The sequence below is a fragment of the Aspergillus puulaauensis genome, chromosome 3 (genome assembly GCF_016861865.1).
Source record: "Aspergillus puulaauensis MK2 DNA, chromosome 3, nearly complete sequence".
Taxonomy (NCBI): Eukaryota; Fungi; Ascomycota; class Eurotiomycetes; order Eurotiales; family Aspergillaceae; genus Aspergillus; species Aspergillus puulaauensis.
Window position 1 is genome coordinate 1,490,927 of NC_054859.1, and position 17,322 is coordinate 1,508,248.

A 17,322-nucleotide genomic window follows, 5' to 3' on the forward strand; every position below is an offset into this window, starting at 1 on the left:
TTTGCCTTGATTTAGTTATCCAGAACGTTGGAATAACTATAGAATCCATTTGAATGAGTATCGCAAAAAAGATCTAAAATGAGAATGTCCTTCATAGTAAAACTACCGAGATATCAAGTGCTCTAAATGTTGAATATATCCACTAAAACGCTCCAGGTTCCAACAAAACGCTCATCAAACAGGTAAACATCAGAAAGAGGAAGAGCAAACCCGAAATAACTCTCCGTTCACCATCCATTCCATATAGACATAAATATATTTGCGAGACCTATAGACATAGACAGATTTAATGTGCAAAACTAGGCAGAACCCTCTTCGTAAGCCGCTCCCACATCGAGTCGTCCGGCTTTGGGTTCGAGATTCGATGCCATTCGCCATTGAACGCATTGACGAGCCAGCTCGAAAGGCCTGTTGTTTGTCAGTCACCTTTCTTTTCTGTTCAAGACGAAGGGGGGAAGGCTGGAGTGGAGGTGGACTTACGTTCATAGACCATGATGTGGGCATTGTGGAAGAATATGCTATGGTCTGAATCAGGATAGAAATGGACGTCGTAGTTCTGGACGCCCGCGAGATCCAGGTTATCGATTAGGGTGAGCGTGTTCTGGATGTGGACGTTATCATCCGAGGCGCCGTGGATGACGAGGAAGCGGACGTTGTTCTGGAGCGCGGCCATGTCGCTTATGCTGGTGTTGCCGTAGCCATCTGGGTTGTGTTGTGGGGTGTGCATGTAGCGCTCTGTGTATACGGAGTCTATTTACCACGTTAGTTGGTGAATAGGGGACTAGGCTGGGTGCCTACCATAAAATCGCCAGTCGGTTACAGGCGCCACAGCCATTCCGTATTGGAAGGTCTCGCCGGCGTCTTGCTCGAGTGTCTTTAATGTCATGAACCCACCATAACTCCAGCCCCAGATCGCAATTCGGGACTCGTCTACGTATGGCTTTTGAGCCCACTCTTTGGCGGCAGCAATCTGGTCGAGCGCTTCGTAGTACCCGATATTGCCTCGAATGATGCATCGTGCTTCTCGTCCAATGAAGCCAGTGCCTCGTCCGTCGACGGTGACGACAATGTAGCCGAGGCTCGACGCAACATACGTTTGGAAATCCACACTAAACTCGCGGTTCACGGTTTGAGACCCTGGGCCTCCGTATAGGAAGAAAAGAACAGGGTACTGCTTCGCCGGGTTGAAATGCGGTGGCAGTCGTTCGACGACTTGGAGGGTAAAGCCGTCGACGGTGATATTCTGGTACTTTTCCGTCGGAAGAGCGTATTGGCGGATCTTGGTTTTCAAATCCGCGTTTTCTTCAATGGTTTTCAGTGTCGTGGTCTTGTCGCCCTCAGTACTAATGACGGTTTGCCACGGGACAGAAGGGCCCTTGTAACTGAGCACTGCATACCCAGCTCCATGCGAGAACGAGGCGCCGTAATAGCCTGGCTCCGAGGTGTCAGTCAGCGGCTGTAGATTTGATCCGTCAAGTTGGACGCTGTACAGATGGCGCTGGGTCGGCTCCTCCTTGGTAGCTATGAAATAGACCAGACCCCGTTTCAAATCCACAGTAGTAGGCGCACCTACGACCTCCCACTCGCCAGAGGTGAGCATGATAGGCTCTGGGTTGTCCAAAGGAGTAAAGTATCCTAGATGATCATATCCTTCGTGGATAACGGTGTCGATATAGCCATCATACGGGCGTCCGTTCTCCGGATCGGCAGGGATGAATCTTGTGGACTGGGTAGGTTCTACCCATCCGCCGTCAAGTTCGGACACATCTTGTATCCTGATAAGCTTGCTTTCCCGGAGTTTAGTGTCAATCAGGAAGATCTTAAAGATGTCGCTTTCTCTGTTCGTCGTCCGCACAAGCACCTTGCCTTCGTTGGCCCATACAACCTCGATGATAAGCCGGTCGTCATCGCCAAAGTCCTCGGGCGTTTCAACAGAGAACACTTCATTCGCGTCAACATCAAAGAACTGTAGGCTGACGAATGGGTTGGGAGCGCCGGCCTTTGGATACTTGATCTCCCGCACCTCCGGATAGTTTTCTAACCCTGGAGGTGGCGCCTTTCCTGATGGCCGAGACAGGTAATATTGGACAGGAAATTCGGGGACGGCCGACTCATTCGTCCGCATAAAGGCAATCTTGGAGCCATCGTCAGACCACCAAGTGACACTGTTTCCTGAAAAGACTTCCTCTTCATATACCCAGTCAGGGGCGCCATAAAACAGTTGCTCGCCACCATCCTTGGTAATGGGCACAACGCCCTTGGCAGAAAGTTTTCGAAGATACAAGTTGTTGCCGCGGACAAAGGCAATGGCATCAGACTTGGGCGACCAATGAGCTAGCTGAATTCGCCCATCAATATTGTCAGGGTCCAGAGGTTCGGCGGTTTGAGTTTCCACGTCAAAGATCCAATATCTCCCGGTCGACGAATGCCTCCAGTTCTTCTCCATATGAGATACAAGCAGTACTTTCTTCAAATTGGGACTCGGTTGCGTACCAGAGGGTGAAATTGTCTGTTCGCCAACTTTGACAGTACTCTTCTTCATCAGTACTCTGTTCGTTTCGCCCTCCTTGCTGTGGATGTCGTTGATTCGCAGATAACCATCATCACTCTCCCCTCTTTCGACCAACAGCCCATCTTCGCCATCAGGTCCAGCAATCCAGGAAATCGCGTGACCCCTAGGCGCGAAATCTCCTGAAAGCACCTGTTCCAACTTCACGGGTTTCCCAGCGTTTACACCAGGCACATTAGGACCAGGCTCATGCACTTGGAATATATCTGATGAGCGCTGAATATCAGAACGTCCCCTGAACACAAACAGCACGAACGCGAGCACCCATCCCCCGACGCAAAGTAGAGCCAGCAGCCAGATAATTCGACGCGAACGGCTGCTTGTTGAAGATTTCGTTTGAATGAACGATTCGTTGGTTTCAGTTTCTCCATCCTCCTCATCACGATATCTTGTTCCTCGGGCACCTCCTAGTGTATCGGTCGGTGCGACATTGTATTTCTGTTCTTCGAAGGAATCAACGGAGAACCCGGAGTCATCGGTGGTCGCAGAAGTAGCGGAGGAACGGCGGCGATTCATAGGAAGCAATTCGGACTCCTCGCGATCTTCGGAGCCATGCATGATGCCTTTTTGGCTCAACGGGGACTTGAGGTGATGTAAATCGAGATCGAACGAGGGTCGGAGATCAGGCACGACGCAGATCACGGGAATGGCGCTTGACGGGGTTAGGGAAGGGCAGAAGCGCAAAAACACGCCTCAAAGCGATAAATACAACGAGAAAAAGCTCAGACCGATCAAGCCATCTCAAAGGTTCGCAAAGAAGGAGTGAAAGGGAATGCGAGTGTGAAACATGTCAGACAGGCAGCGCGGAGGCGGAGAAACCTGAGGAAACAATAATCACCGCCACAGTCTATTGATGCCTATCTGGGACCGGCACCATTTTCCAATCTACGTACTACGAGGTGCGTTTCAGCCGAGAGTCAAGGTTCCGAAATAATCACTTATTCTCGACTATTTATTATTAACTGGTTGGTGGTTCAGAACCACATTTGGCTTATCGCTTTGGAATTGCGAATTGCGAATTGCGAATAGCGTCAGCCACGCTGTTCATGAGTGTACCCGCAATTCGCACGCTTTTAAATAGAACACGATTCAAAATTTAACATGGACTTTGAAATTTCATCGTTACCTTACCCTTCCTAGCCCTTTAGTTAGTCAAGTCTATAATTCCCGGCAGAGTGCTATGTAGATAGTCCAGACCGGTGGCGGTGCATCTCAACGTGTAATCCACCATTGGTGCATTTGTAGCTCATCCTGGTCGACCAGCAAGATGTCCATATCAAGTCAGTTGGCTCGACTAGCTCCATATGAATGAAGTGTGACCGTTTAGGCTGGGAATCTCCACCATCACCTAGGAGAGTTTATACTTTATGGTATGTGATGAGCGCAAATGCATCATCCTTGGAGATTCGTGTCTGACAACAAGCAAGATTGGCTCAAGAAGCTGGAATTTGGATGCCTGCTGTGTAGGGAGTGCCCGCCAAGATCGTGGCATGTCGTGGCATCAGCCATCGCTATCCATTGGCATGAGAACAGCCAGGATGAACAGGCTCTCGTTGTGAATGCGTCTTGACGCCTTGTCGATCCTTCTGCCACGCCAGCGGGGCTACAGGGCTGAGGCACGCGAGAGACGACTCACATATTCGCAGGGGGCATAATGAAAATAAGAATAGAAAATGGAGCTTGGTTGGCGAATATTATTAGCCGGGGAGATATGGGGAAGACAAGAAGGTTGAGTGACGCCAACCCCATTTTTTTGTCTCCAGGTCGGTCGTCATCTCCTTTTCGCCTTCTTTTCTTCCTCTTCTTCCCCCAACTTCTCCTTTCATTCTTTCCTGGAGTTCCCTCAAGGTCCGTCGCTTTAGCTTTAAACGTCTCTGGAGTCATATTGAAAACCGCAAACCTTTGATAGTCAGCACCTGAAACAGCCGGGAGCTGCCCGAGAATAGACGTCATCGCCCCGGCCCACGCTAAATAGGCAGACGGATTCCCATCCTTCGGGCTGAACCAGTCGCGACCGATCCGTGTGCTTAGCCTCAATCACGCTGCGGCTTGCTTCTTTCATCACGGATTTATATCGGTATTTGGATTTACGCTTCAGCCGGCTTACTTATATAAAATACCCAGCCCCGCCGTCGTCGGGGGCCTCTCTTTTCTCGACACTTGTCTGATCGATCAATTGCGCACCATGCAAACGAGCAACGGGGTGGACTCAGCTGCCCCTCGCCCAGATGGCGACCTTGGTCACCAACAAATCCTCACTGGAAAGCAAGAACACTGTCAGTCTCCAGACCCACCTGTTGTTGTAATGGGCATCTACTGACTGCAACAGACCTTAAGCGCGAACTCATCGCCCAGCAGGTTCAGCACGAAATCTCCGAACTAAACTCTCCAACCGCCCTTCGTCGTTTCGGTGCACCCTTCAGATCGGAATTCGGAGAAGTCGCGCCCATAGATTCCGAACTTCCTATACTCCGATTTATCTTCGTCCACCATGTTCGGGATTTCCCCTTTCTAGACCAGGCGCGGGAGAAGGAATTTTGGCAGGACAAGTTGCAGGTGGTACGTATACCGAGAATTAGCGGCCCGACCTTGGTAAAAGGCGGAACTAACAAGAAGCGCAGTTCCTTGAATCCTTTGCGAACAAAAATGTATCGTCATCGGAAGACCGTCTGGAAGAGACAAAGCGGAGAAAGTTGGCCCGGAAATGCGAGAAACTCGTGGAGCTTATGATGGTATCTGGAATACCTACTGCATCTGGATATGAAGAGCGTATCCAATTTTCCGAGATGGAGGTCGTCGATCGTGGAGCCAATGAGAAGGGGCTACTCGTAAATATGCCCGAGGGAAACGCGATCAATGGGTGGGATATCAACGTCGCTGCTGTGAGAGTCACATCCGTACGACGCACAGTCCGACACCATCAACATGCGGTATGTCAAAAAATGTTTAGTTCATACTACGCCAGACTAACTCCCGCCAGGAATTTATCATTCGTGTGAAGCGGGGCGGAAAGCCAGATATTTTCGTCGCTCGGCGGTTTGGTGACTTTGCTAAGCTTCAGAAGAGGCTGCATACCGAAGTTCCTGGCAAGGCGCTACCGCCTCTCCCGCGAAAGAACAAGTCATCAACAACTTCAAGCTTTTGGTGGGGTGGCGCGGCTGCGGAAGATGATGAGTCTTCTGTTTCCTCTGTCTCAACCCAGGATACAGGCCTCGTAGAAGAGGCACGGTCCTCCCGAACCCTAGCTCCATCAGACATTGTTCAACGCGGCCGATCAAGGTCACGGAGTTCTGTGAGAAAGTCACCCAGATCTTCTGCAGAGCGTCCCACGGAGACGGTGCTGTTCCGGGAGGAGCAAAGAATTTCACTCCGCGCGTACCTCCGTACAGTCTTGCAAAATAAACGGTTAGCCGAGTCAAAGGCATTGGAAGAGTTCTTGACGGCAGATCCATTTGTCCCTGGTCAAGAGGAGACGCTTGACATGGGAAAACGAAAAGAAGTAGATGCTATTAGAATAGAAGAGCAAAAGCGCTTCTACGAGATTGCACGGCAACGTGCCGCAGAGCTGGACGTCTATATGGAGAAGTTCCGGCGAGATATCGTTGAGAGCAGTGAGTTTGCGAGAATGCAGATCATGGGGTATAATTACGCTAACAATGTCGATTTCAGATGGGTTGACCAAGCTGTTTGCCGAGATCAAAGAGAAGCCAACTGTCGAAGATCTAAGTCCCCAGTATCAGAAGTTTGCCGAATGGCTACGTATTGAGTATGTGACAGCCGGTTTCTTCATGTTTTTTCTTAGCTCCTACTAACCCAACTAGGGTCGCCGCTACTTTGTACCACCTTTTCCTGGCCGAAGACAATTCAGCAGAGCTTTTCGCGCAGGCGAAACGGATTCATTCCTTGGTGCCGTATACTTTGTTGAAGAATGTGATTCGAATTGCCAACCCCGCTGCTGTAATGACAGGGGTTTTGGATCTCTTCCTCGCTCAGCCTTTCGGTTCTCGATCTCTTTTGCAGCGGATATTCTCCATGACCTTGAACGATGGCATCAAGGGATTCCAACGTTCGATTGATGCTATGGCTGCTAAAGTTGATGACCCTGTCGTGGCCCAGAGGCTGAAAGCATTTACTGAGGCCGACGAAGATGTCAAGAACGAGATTCGCCTCGAAGCTACTGAAGACGATGTAGACGTTGCTGTCGCTATTCTTCGATCAGAATTGATTCCACTCGAACTCACGACGGACCAGGTTGGCAAAGTCTTCAATTCATATGTTGCCTGGAATCACGCCGTGGAAAATGTGGACGAGGAAATGCGGGAGGGCGCAGACTGGTTCGCCAATGTGAAGCAATTACTCAAACTCTACACAAGGCAGGCAGACAAGGCCAAGATGCTGAACATCATAGAAGAGCCAGTGACGCTGCAGCTTTTCCGCGACCTTTTCACCATCTTCTACGAGCCACTAGTTCGTGTTTATAAATCGGCGAACGTCTACAACAGCATTACGGATTTCGCCAAGTTTGCTGACGACGCTATTGCTGTGATTGAGAAGTGTCAAAGACAGGATATCTCTGCCGATCCCAACCAAACGGTTCAGGCATTTATTGATCTCTGTGAACGACACCAAGCCAGTCTTTACAAATTCATCCACGAAGTGCATCTTCACGACAACGGGCTTTTTGGATCATTGATGGCCTGGATTGAAAACATCCTTGACTTCCTTCGCAACGGCCCAGGTGGTGGCAAGCTCGATATGAACGCTTTGTTTAGCGGAGGCAAGGACGTTGGCCTGATCAACCCGAATCTTGCTCGCGAAGAAATAGATAAGCTGATCAAGTGGCACGAGGACCGGAAGCAATGGCACCTCAACAAGACTCGGCAGAAGATGGCCGCCGAAGGAACAGCGTCTTCCCCCTTCCAAACCAAGTTCAAGGGAAGCGACTTTGGATTGGACGAGGTATGTTATTAATGGCTCAATTCAAAGCACACTCAGACTAACCCTGGACAGGGCGACCTCGAAGCACTCGCTATCTCCGACGAAGGCTCCGACGCCTCCGATGAACTTGAGGCCGAAGACGAGGCCGAAGAGGTAGACCCGATCGCTGTGGAACGGAAGCGCCGCTCCCGGCAACAGGTTCAACTGCGCCGTACAGCCGGCGAGCCCATCAAGCCCGATATTCAAGAGATCCTCAAGTTGTCCGACTCGTTCAGCATTCTGCTGCGCCAGGTACTTGCGGATTAAACCAATCGAGGCCGTTATTCCGTTCGTTACGATACCCATCACATTTGTCCGTCCCCATATTGAAGATGCATATTGTGTTGTCTCGGTTTGATACAATACTTACATTGCATGGTTAGAGTAGAATATTGGTGTTGTATTTTATAGATATTAACTAAGACCTGATTCTGCTGGGCTCTATTACGTCAGGTAATGAAGTCGTAAAGATCTCACATGCAAATATGGTTACTAGTCCAAGGATATTCAGCTCTTCGCCTTTACATCACGAGTCTTAGTGAGGATATAGTGAAAATATAGAGTGAAAAATAGATAGTAAGACTCGACATCACTTCTAAGACAATAAACTTAAATTCTTTAAATTTCATTTAATCATCACTCACGATTACTTCAAATTAAAGAATCCATCCTGCAAATAAACTACACACTAAAAGCCCCAGTCGCATCTGTGGAGCTTCCGACCCAATCTTCCTTGTGCGTGGCGTCCCGGCTCCCGAATGACACCCCAGTTTCCATAGCGACCACCACGCGCATCATTCAATCCATCCGTCGTAGGTTCACTTCTCTATCTCATTTATCCCCAACCAGAAATGTATTCTTTCATCAATGTCTCAAATGAGATATCATGATAACTCCATATAAACGCCGTCGTGGAGTCGGAGGTGGCGGGGAAACACCCAAGTCCCCTCGCACCGCTGTGCCCACTCGGGGTCTTTTACTAGACGGCGTATGGCGATGCAATTGTCCGGAGCGGCCACCGGCGGTGAAGCTGCAGACGAGGAATCATGGTGTTAATCATGGGCGATGGTGTATTACTCTCTTTTTCTTTGATGATTTCCTGCTTCGCGGTGGTCCAGAAAAGTGGACGGCACCTTTGGAGACATGTCATGAACATACTTACAATAGCTAACTAATGCTTCCCTGAATCAGTCTACACCTGTCAGAAAGACCACCAGCAGCGCTGCAAATTCTTCCTATGGGCTAACGACGCCGAAACCCGCGAAAAGTTCACCCTGCTCTCGAACTCCCGCACCGAGGCCCCATCACCGTCTACAACTCCTCAAACCGCCTCGTCGAAGACCGCATCCGCGCAACAGAGCTCAGGCCTTCTAACACCGCAGACCGGTCAGCAAGATAGGTACGGCGAGTCGCGGGCGCGCAGGACATCGACGAGCGGAAGTGGAAGCGCAAATGCGAAAGCGCGCATGATGACCGAAGACACCGATGAGTTCGAGTGGGATGATTCAATGGACAACGAGATGGAGAGGGTGCTTGAGAGTAGCCAGCCGCTGCGGCAACCGGAGTTTGGACTCCCAGCGCGGAAAACGCCACGTACGGAAGCTGTTATGAGTCCGGGGAAGAGAAAGCGGTCGTTTGATGATGACGGTGCGGAGGAAAGAGGGAAAGGGGCGCCCATTACACCGGGTGGTCTTGGACAAGGAACGCCGTTCCTCACGCCTACGCCGGCCAGATATAAGAATGTTATTTCCGGGGTTGGGGAGTCGCCCCTTGCAACGCCGTCGGATCTAGCTGTGCAGGTTTCCAAAATATTAGAGGGGCATGGAGTTGATGTTCCCGTGGCGGCAAGGGCCGAGTTGAAGGAGTTGTTGAATCGGCATGAGTTGAAGGCAAAGGGGATCCTCCGTGGACGAGATATCTCGTGGAAGGCATTGAAGAATAAGGATGAGCAGATTGAGAGGTTGAATGAGAGGATCTCAATGCTGGAATCGCAACGGGAGTTAGATCGGACGGTAAGAGGAGGTGATTAATCTGGTTTGATACCCTGTTAAGTTAGCGTTGGTTTTGATTCTTCTGCTGTTCTTCGAGAATATATTTAGTTAGTTTCAGATGGCTTTCAATCCAGTGACATGGCATGTATAAAAGAAAGTGTTCATCGAAGCGGTTTTATAGATAGCGCGCACGTGATGGGCCCGATAAGATCGGCGAAAAATAAAAGTCCAGCAATGACAAAATCTCCAGTGACAATTCCACAAGCACTACACAAACACCAAATCGAATGAAACAAGCGCGTTATACTGCCGAATAAAATTTCTCCAGTCACTGACATAAACGTCTTCCATGGACCCTACTATCGAAAGCGACAGCTACAGTCCGCTCCGCAGCGAACTCCCCGAGATGTTTCGACCCCCCGTGAACCGCGCAATGCGGGCTCTGGACCGATCATTCTTCAGAAAGACGATACCGCTTTCTGCTGCGACTGTATTCAAGAATTCGGATATCTCAAAGGTGCGGGATAAGCTGATTAAGAGCCGGGATCAATTCGCACTGCCGCGTTTGAATAGCGTCAAGGAAATCAAGAAGGATGATATTGTGAGGAAGTGCTTGCTGCTTAAAGAGGAGATTAAACACAATGGTATGTCTGGGCCTAAGTGTGCTACGAATTGTGGTTGACAAGTTACAGACATCGCGACGTGGTCGCCGACTGTTAATGAGTTGGTCGATAGTGGGGCTGTTGGGCTGGGGCCTTATGACTTGACGCTGGATTATGATTATTGGAATTATTGTGGGTTCTATACTGGTATATTTAGTACAACGATAACTGACTTGCTCAGCCGATATTATTGCTGCGATCCTCCCAGAGGATATGCTTGATGAGGTACCGCAGGGCTTCACGCAGGTTGGACACGTCGGTAAGTCAAACGCAATGCTCTCGTACGTATGTGCCGCGGGTCTGACCGTTTAGCCCACTTGAACCTCCGCGACCAGTACCTGCCATGGAAGCACCTTATTGCCCAGATCATCCTCGACAAGAACCCTACTATCCGCACCGTGATCAGGAAGACCGAGGATGTAGGCTCGCAAAGCGAGTTCCGGACATTCCCCTACGAGCACCTAGAGGGTGAGCGCAACATGAACGTTATTCAGCACGAGCAAGACTGCGAGTTCCACTTCGACTACTCTCGAGTATACTGGAACAGTCGTCTGGATACCGAGCACCGCAGACTCGTAGACAAATTCCAGCCCGGCGAAATAGTCTGCGACGTCATGGCCGGTGTTGGACCATTCGCGGTTCCCGCGGGTAGGAAGAAGATTTTCGTTTGGGCCAATGACCTCAACCCGCATGGGTACGAGGTGATGCAGGATGCTGTGAAAAGGAACAAGGTGCAGAGATTTGTCACTCCGCATAACCAAGACGGAAGGAAGTTCATCCAGTGGTCCGCGAAAGCCCTCCTGGAAGAGGAGCCCGTTACAGTGTCTATACAACCGAAGGTGAAACGATCGAGGAACGCCTCAAAGGAAGAGCAAGCACCTGCACCCCCGCCGGAAGTGTTCAACCGCCCAAATGTTTTCGACCACTACGTGATGAACCTCCCTGGAAACGCGCTCGAGTTCCTGGATGCGTTCATCGGCGTCTATGAAGGCCACGAGGACCTGTTTGCACCGCACACCGAAAGGGCCCTCCCGATGGTTCATGTATACTGTTTCTCGGGTCACTCTGAAAACGAAATTGACGACCACATCGACATCTGCAAGCGCATGTCCGAGAGACTAGACTACCCCATCAGCACGGAGGATCGGGTCGGGGGGTCTGGAAATACAGAACTAGAGCTTTCCATCTACAACGTGAGACTGGTTAGCCCTAACAAGCAGATGTTCTGTGCTAGTTTCCGACTTCCTCGCGATGTTGCGTTCAGGAAGAAGTGAGGAATGGCGAGTTTCTGGGTTGGGCATTAGTTTTGGGGCTTGCATAGCATACGGCGTTTGGGAAAACTCTTCTCCATATAGAATATAAACCGCTTGAACATGGTAATAATCTGATTTGTATCTTGGGTAGACACATTCTCACGACAGGGCTTGGTGCCTTGGTGCCTTAGTAAAAGCGGTGTTGGGCCGACCGCCCTATTCGGCCGCGGACTTCCTGGCTTTGTACCTGGAGAGTTTTCCCGCGTCCGCATCAGATACGACTTCAAGATCAGCTCATTGACACGCCTTTGCTCTGAACACAGTCGCATCAGCGCCCCTAACCCCTGTCGCTCAATTAAATATTTATATACCACGAAAATAATACATACATGATGAGCGGCGTCACCCTTCCCCCGGCTACACACCGCCAACGCGCCCTTCCCCAAGGCGAGCTCGAAGCAGCCTCAACACTCAAGCTCGGCGCGGACCAGAATACGCATACGTTATCGCTTTCGGAAGCGCGTCTTGTCATCAACAAGGTGCTTGAGAACAAGCGGAGGGGCGGAAAGAAATACGAAGAGCCGGAGTGAGTAGCAGTGGCCCTGCCCCGCTATCTTACGTGGGACTTGAACGAAGCTGCGCTGTGATGTGCTGGGCGATAATTAATCGATAACTAATGTATTTCTTGCGGCATGTAGGAACCTCGCTAAGACATTGGCGTACCTTGAGCAGTTTGCCCGGTTCAAGGAAGAGGAGAACATTAAGGCTGTTGAGCGGCTGTTAAATTCGCATACAGAGCTGGAGATGTTTGAGAGGTCGCAGCTTGGTATGATTCTCCATTATCTATCATCCTCAGGCTTAGGGGTTCAGACTCTGATGCATTGTTGTTTCAAACATTAACAAGTAACAGGAAGTTTATGCTGCGATAATGCGGAAGAGGCAAAGTCGCTTATCCCCAGTCTGCAGAACAAGATCTCCGATGGCGAGTTGCAGGAGCTGTTGGATGAGTTGACGAAGCTGAGAAATTTCACGGACTAATTGCCTTCTTTTCTCTGTTTCTTCAATGGTTGCCCTGGGTTGCTTTGCTATCAGGGCTGTGCATTTGTGTATAGTAGCATGGAGTTAGGAGTTATGCGTCTAGAGGCGAATGTCATGCTGACACGCACGTCGAGCCATCATGGGTTTATCCAATCGCTGCCCATAAATTCATGGCCTATGAGCAGGCATGGTAACAAGGTTGATGTTTCGTAAAAGGCAAGATCATGTAAGGGTGTTCGATATCGACGTTTGGTACTTGATATCATAGGACGTTGAGGGACAAACCACTACATTTAGTCATAATCAATAGTCCGGTAAATGTCCTTCGCATGTGAATGGTGTCCAATTTATGAGTACACTGCGAATATGGATGTTGTCGGTAGCTTCCGGAAGTCCAAATTGGACCTGTAGCCCTAATTCCGATATCGCCCGTTGAGTCATACATGCTTTGTCCATTCACATTGGCCATGACATAATTCCACCAATTATTGAATAGGATACGGGATTAACAGCAACATTCTCAGTAAGGGGTGAAGAGAGGAATCTTTTACCGGCCAAGGTCTTGACTTTCATCTGAGTAGTTCAGCCGAAACTTCCCCAAGGCATGTCAGGTATGAATCCCGCAGGAAAAGGACAGGCTAGATTGATTAGTCTCGCAGTGTGGCGGAAAGCAGAGCACCATTATCACCTGTTATTATTGCCTGTGCATACCGCGATGCCCGATATTGCCTGGTGTTTGCTTGTTGGTCATCTTACATGTCCCTGCACACTACAGTTCGACTGTTATCTTCAAAATATACTATAATTATCTTCCTGTGTAACGCGATATCTCGGGTCAACAGAACAGAGTATCTCCAAATAAAGGTAATTAAGGCCAGTTGCCAAGACATTCGACAATGCGACACCTTTTCAGAAACGGAGCTCGATACTCCGGCGGGCGGGGGCCACATGCAAGAAGCGTAAATTTTCCCCAGAGACGGGATTCCGAGTTTCTCCTACGTTCCTAACCCATGTTTAAATTAGTAATGGGAACTCTGCACGCGTCGCCTCCATCGAACCAGGGAGCTTGCAGGTCAAGGTCAGCATCGGAGTGATGCCCAAGCCCCGAGCCAGTCAAGTTATAGCTGGGAACTGGAGCTCTGAAGTGTGGGGAAACGCCGCAATACTGTAGGGCCGATCCCCGTTGCCGGTTTGGCACTAGTCCCGATTCACAAATCGGGAGCTCTGTGATTGGGCCGCTGATGGTGTTATCGCGAATGCTGATTGGCTGGGAAGGGGATTAGGTAATGGGTCGGGCGACGGGCTGCCCAGTCGGGTGGTTCCAGATTGAAATCAAGTTCCAAACCAGCGAGCTGGAGTGAGGTCATGCAGGGTTCCTCGACTCCCCTATCTCCGCGACTTTTGCGAATAACAAGAGGACAAACTGAGGGGGGAAATTCACAGTGGCAAGTGATCATGCAAGCCCAGAAGCGCAGCGCTGCCGCATCAGGGTTTACTTCAGCGTTAGGTAACGAAACGGCCGACTGGGAAAACCAGTACGTAATACCAAGCCCGTTTCGGCAGCGGGCGAATCGACGGCCCAATCAGGCGGAAGGGGCTTATCTCTGGCCTTTGAGGGCGCAGAAGCAGGAACCGTCAACAAGGCCAAACGAGTGCTTTCTGTTACGTGAGGAAATCAACCTCACTTCACCTGCTTTCAGGACAGTGACGACCGCGGCGACTATTATATCATCCAGCTTTTGGGGTCGGGGAGGAACAGGAACGAGTCTCAAAATCTTAAGATACCCGGCCTTTCTCTGTAGCTCGAGCTCGAGGCGATAACTTTTGTAACTGAACCTGATACATACCTATCGCCAGAGCCTCCGATTCCGCTCTGATAGATCTCCGTCCCTTTCCTGTTCCTCTCCCTCCATCTCCGCCTGGAGATACCTACCATTCCATTACGTCGGTGATTATCATTATCAATATCATTCTCCTCACTCGCTCGTCCATCGCTTCTGATAAGCTCCTTCCGGCTTCGACGTGGCCGGCTTCGTCTTGATAGTATCTATCGAGCAGACGATAGATCTCCTGCTCTCTTCCCAACCTATTGGCTGCTGCCCCGATTCCTGCCGGCCCTGGATTGTTCTCGATTGCCTGGTGGACTGTGCTTCTTGCATCCCCGGCTGTCTTCCGAATCTCGCCCATCGTCTCACGGTCTCCCAATCTCCAACCCCAGTAAACCCTCCTGGGGTTTGTCTGGCGGATTCCCGGGGACCCAGTTAATCGACTTCGTTACGTGACGGAATCGCGTTGATTCCGTCCTATCAATCTCCTGTCTAGCTTTGGAAGACGATCGTCTTCGCCCTATCTGTGCCAGCCCTCTCTCTTTTTTTTCTCTTACTCTATCTACTTCTATCGCCCCTCCTGAATGGCTGCTGTTATCACTATCCAGTCGTCCTCGACGGCTGGTCTCCAGCAATCCTCTCCTTCAGACCGTCATCTTCTTCGTCCACTGGTGCAGAATAACCAGCAACAGCCGCTACAACCACAACTGTCCCCCTCACCACCCGCCCCTATTGGCACTCTTCCTCGTCTCTCTGCGCAAATCAGAGATGGACCCAGTTGTGACGCCTGTCTACGCAGAAAGAGTCGGTGTGCAATGAACGAAATGGTCAACAAGTGCTACTCGTGCGACTTTCATCGCCAGGACTGCACCTTCACCTTGTCATCTCCCGCCCCCACGGCCAGTCGCCCAAATACCGCGGACCACCCTTCAAAAAAGCGTAAACTCGAGGAAATTGTCCTCGGTGATGCAGAATCTCCCAAAAGGTAATTCCAACGCAGTCCCTTGTTGCGCTTCAGCAGCCGATCTCGGATATGCATTATCAGAGTCGAGACGCTAATTTTTGCTTGCCAGCAGGCCATCGACCGTTTCTAAACCTGACAGCACCCATTCGTCTTTGACCGAACACCGGCGTCTCAACACTGCCTACTGGCACCAGACGACTCAGCACATTGGCCTCACTACTGAACTGGAGCCCGCCCTTCTGGCACATCTGCCGGTAGACCAGAACGACGAGAGCTTCGTGGCCGCTTCCCGCGTGAGGAAACTTGGCGACGACGGCACTTTTATGCGAGTTGTAAACACGATGTCTCAAGCAGACAACCCGACTGCCACGTTGGATTCTATTGAGAGCCTGGTTGCTCCTTATGGGTCTACCCTGGTAGAGCAGTTCTTCGAGCGCATCCACCCAACCTTCCCAATCCTATTGGAAGATGTCTTTCGCCAGTCATACAAGACCAGAAACGGCATGTCTCCGCTCCTACTCTCTGCCGTCTATGTTCTGGCTCTGAAATTTGCCGATATTGGTCCTGCGTCACAGTCCGCACGGCGGCCTGATGCAGCTCGCCTTGAAGCCACTGCTTTGAAGCTTCTCACCGAATCGCTGCCATACGCATCATTATCGACAATTCAGGCCGGTCTATTGCTTATGCAGAGGTCGACGCTTGCAACTGCACCTCTGAATGCGCAGTTGGTGACTGCCGGATTCGAGCTCGGTCTTCACCAGGATTGTTCCGATTGGCGAATGGAGACCTGGGAGAAGGGACTCAGGAAACGTCTGGCATGGGCGCTTTACATGCAGGATAAGTGGTCAGCGATGGTGCACGGACGACCCTCACATGTTGTTTCCTCAAACTGGACGGTCCAGGATCTTGTGGAAGATGACTTCACCGATGCATTCGCCTCGACCTCATCCCAACCTGAAGACGCGCCTGTGGGCCATGGTCCGCTTTTCTTCTGTCACCTGGTAGCTCTTACCACGATTCTTTCCGATATCCTTGACCGATTTTACACTCTTCAATCGATCGAAGAATTCAAAGCTGCGGGGGACAACCGAACGCGGCTGATCTTGGAACGCGCCAAACCCGCTCAGATCCGTCTCAAAGACTGGTTTGCGCACCTCCCTGCACCACTGAAATTGGATTCAGCTACCGACATCTTCGAAACGATCACCGAAGAAAACGCCCGAAACGGGGCACTACACCTTTCCTACTTTGCAACCGAAATCACCCTTCATCGCTGTATTGTGCGATCACTTTCTCCCAATGCCACCGACGCATATCTCTCTCATATCTGCCGCTCTGCCGCCAAGACTCGACTCATCTCTGCGATGGACTTTGTAAACCGGCTTCGACCGCCTCACCTACGGTCTTTCTGGCCGGCCGCATCTCGAACGCACTTTGCACTGATCGGGTCTTTTGGCGTCCTACTTCGTGTAACGGCACCCACCAAAGAGGAGGCCGAATTCTACCGCCTCCGTCTGTGCGAGTACCGGTGGACACTGAGCGTGAGCAAGAAAGACGCCGAGTTCCTAGAGTTCGCGCTCGAAAGCCTCGACAACGCAACGGATCTCGACCACCACGTTCCCACGAAACCAGGCATCAACGAGTTGATGACTTCCTCGTCCAAGCCTGTCACGCAGAAGCGGACCATGCACGAGGAGTCTATGCTAGACCTAGACCCTCAGCAAGGCGCCGGGTTTTCCGGACTAGCCTCGCCTGCTACCTCGATTAGTGAAGATAGCATGCACGATGGTGCTATGGCGATATAATCTCATGACTATTACTTACTCTCACGCGTTAATGACCTTTCTTTCGATCTGGCTGCCGATTACATACGGTTTATTTTGTTAAAGCCAAACTCATATTGATACCTCTTACGATCTGGATGATCGCTATTACTGATGAACGACTTCCCTGGATGGATGGACGAATACTTCGATTTGACACCTGTACATATTCACGATGGTATATAGATTGGATGGGATAGATTATACATAACAATATAG

The 17,322-nt window shown here is 50.5% G+C and overlaps 6 protein-coding genes across 6 annotated transcripts; 5 read left to right on the plus strand and 1 right to left on the minus strand.

Annotated features, from left to right (window-relative positions):
• Positions 1-286: 286 nt before the first annotated feature.
• dapB (dipeptidyl aminopeptidase dapB) lies at positions 287-3,127 on the minus strand (the record flags this gene model as incomplete). Its single annotated transcript, XM_041701712.1, has 3 exons — positions 287-408; positions 481-750; positions 799-3,127. 3 exons carry the CDS (start codon positions 3,125-3,127, stop codon positions 287-289), a joined length of 2,721 nt encoding a protein of 906 aa, XP_041554569.1.
• Positions 3,128-4,754: 1,627 nt separating this feature from the next.
• On the plus strand, positions 4,755-7,813 carry APUU_30601S (PX domain-containing protein; the record flags this gene model as incomplete). The annotated part of the gene is made up of 7 exons (XM_041701713.1): positions 4,755-4,845; positions 4,899-5,128; positions 5,191-5,499; positions 5,550-6,180; positions 6,239-6,335; positions 6,391-7,528; positions 7,580-7,813. 7 exons carry the CDS (start codon positions 4,755-4,757, stop codon positions 7,811-7,813), a joined length of 2,730 nt encoding a protein of 909 aa, XP_041554570.1.
• A 619-nt stretch (positions 7,814-8,432) lies between these two features.
• APUU_30602S (uncharacterized protein) lies at positions 8,433-9,576 on the plus strand (the record flags this gene model as incomplete). The annotated part of the gene is made up of 2 exons (XM_041701714.1): positions 8,433-8,616; positions 8,738-9,576. The coding sequence occupies 2 exons, from the start codon at positions 8,433-8,435 to the stop codon at positions 9,574-9,576; spliced, it is 1,023 nt and encodes a 340-aa protein (XP_041554571.1).
• Positions 9,577-9,886: 310 nt separating this feature from the next.
• Positions 9,887-11,473, plus strand: trm5 (tRNA (guanine) methyltransferase; the record flags this gene model as incomplete). Its single annotated transcript, XM_041701715.1, has 4 exons — positions 9,887-10,181; positions 10,230-10,331; positions 10,381-10,458; positions 10,512-11,473. The coding sequence occupies 4 exons, from the start codon at positions 9,887-9,889 to the stop codon at positions 11,471-11,473; spliced, it is 1,437 nt and encodes a 478-aa protein (XP_041554572.1).
• Positions 11,474-11,841: 368 nt separating this feature from the next.
• On the plus strand, positions 11,842-12,490 carry RPB4 (DNA-directed RNA polymerase II subunit RPB4; the record flags this gene model as incomplete). Its single annotated transcript, XM_041701716.1, has 3 exons — positions 11,842-12,038; positions 12,151-12,278; positions 12,363-12,490. 3 exons carry the CDS (start codon positions 11,842-11,844, stop codon positions 12,488-12,490), a joined length of 453 nt encoding a protein of 150 aa, XP_041554573.1.
• A 2,410-nt stretch (positions 12,491-14,900) lies between these two features.
• Positions 14,901-17,085, plus strand: DAL81 (putative C6 transcription factor (OTam); the record flags this gene model as incomplete). The annotated part of the gene is made up of 2 exons (XM_041701717.1): positions 14,901-15,301; positions 15,393-17,085. The coding sequence occupies 2 exons, from the start codon at positions 14,901-14,903 to the stop codon at positions 17,083-17,085; spliced, it is 2,094 nt and encodes a 697-aa protein (XP_041554574.1).
• Positions 17,086-17,322: the final 237 nt, after the last annotated feature.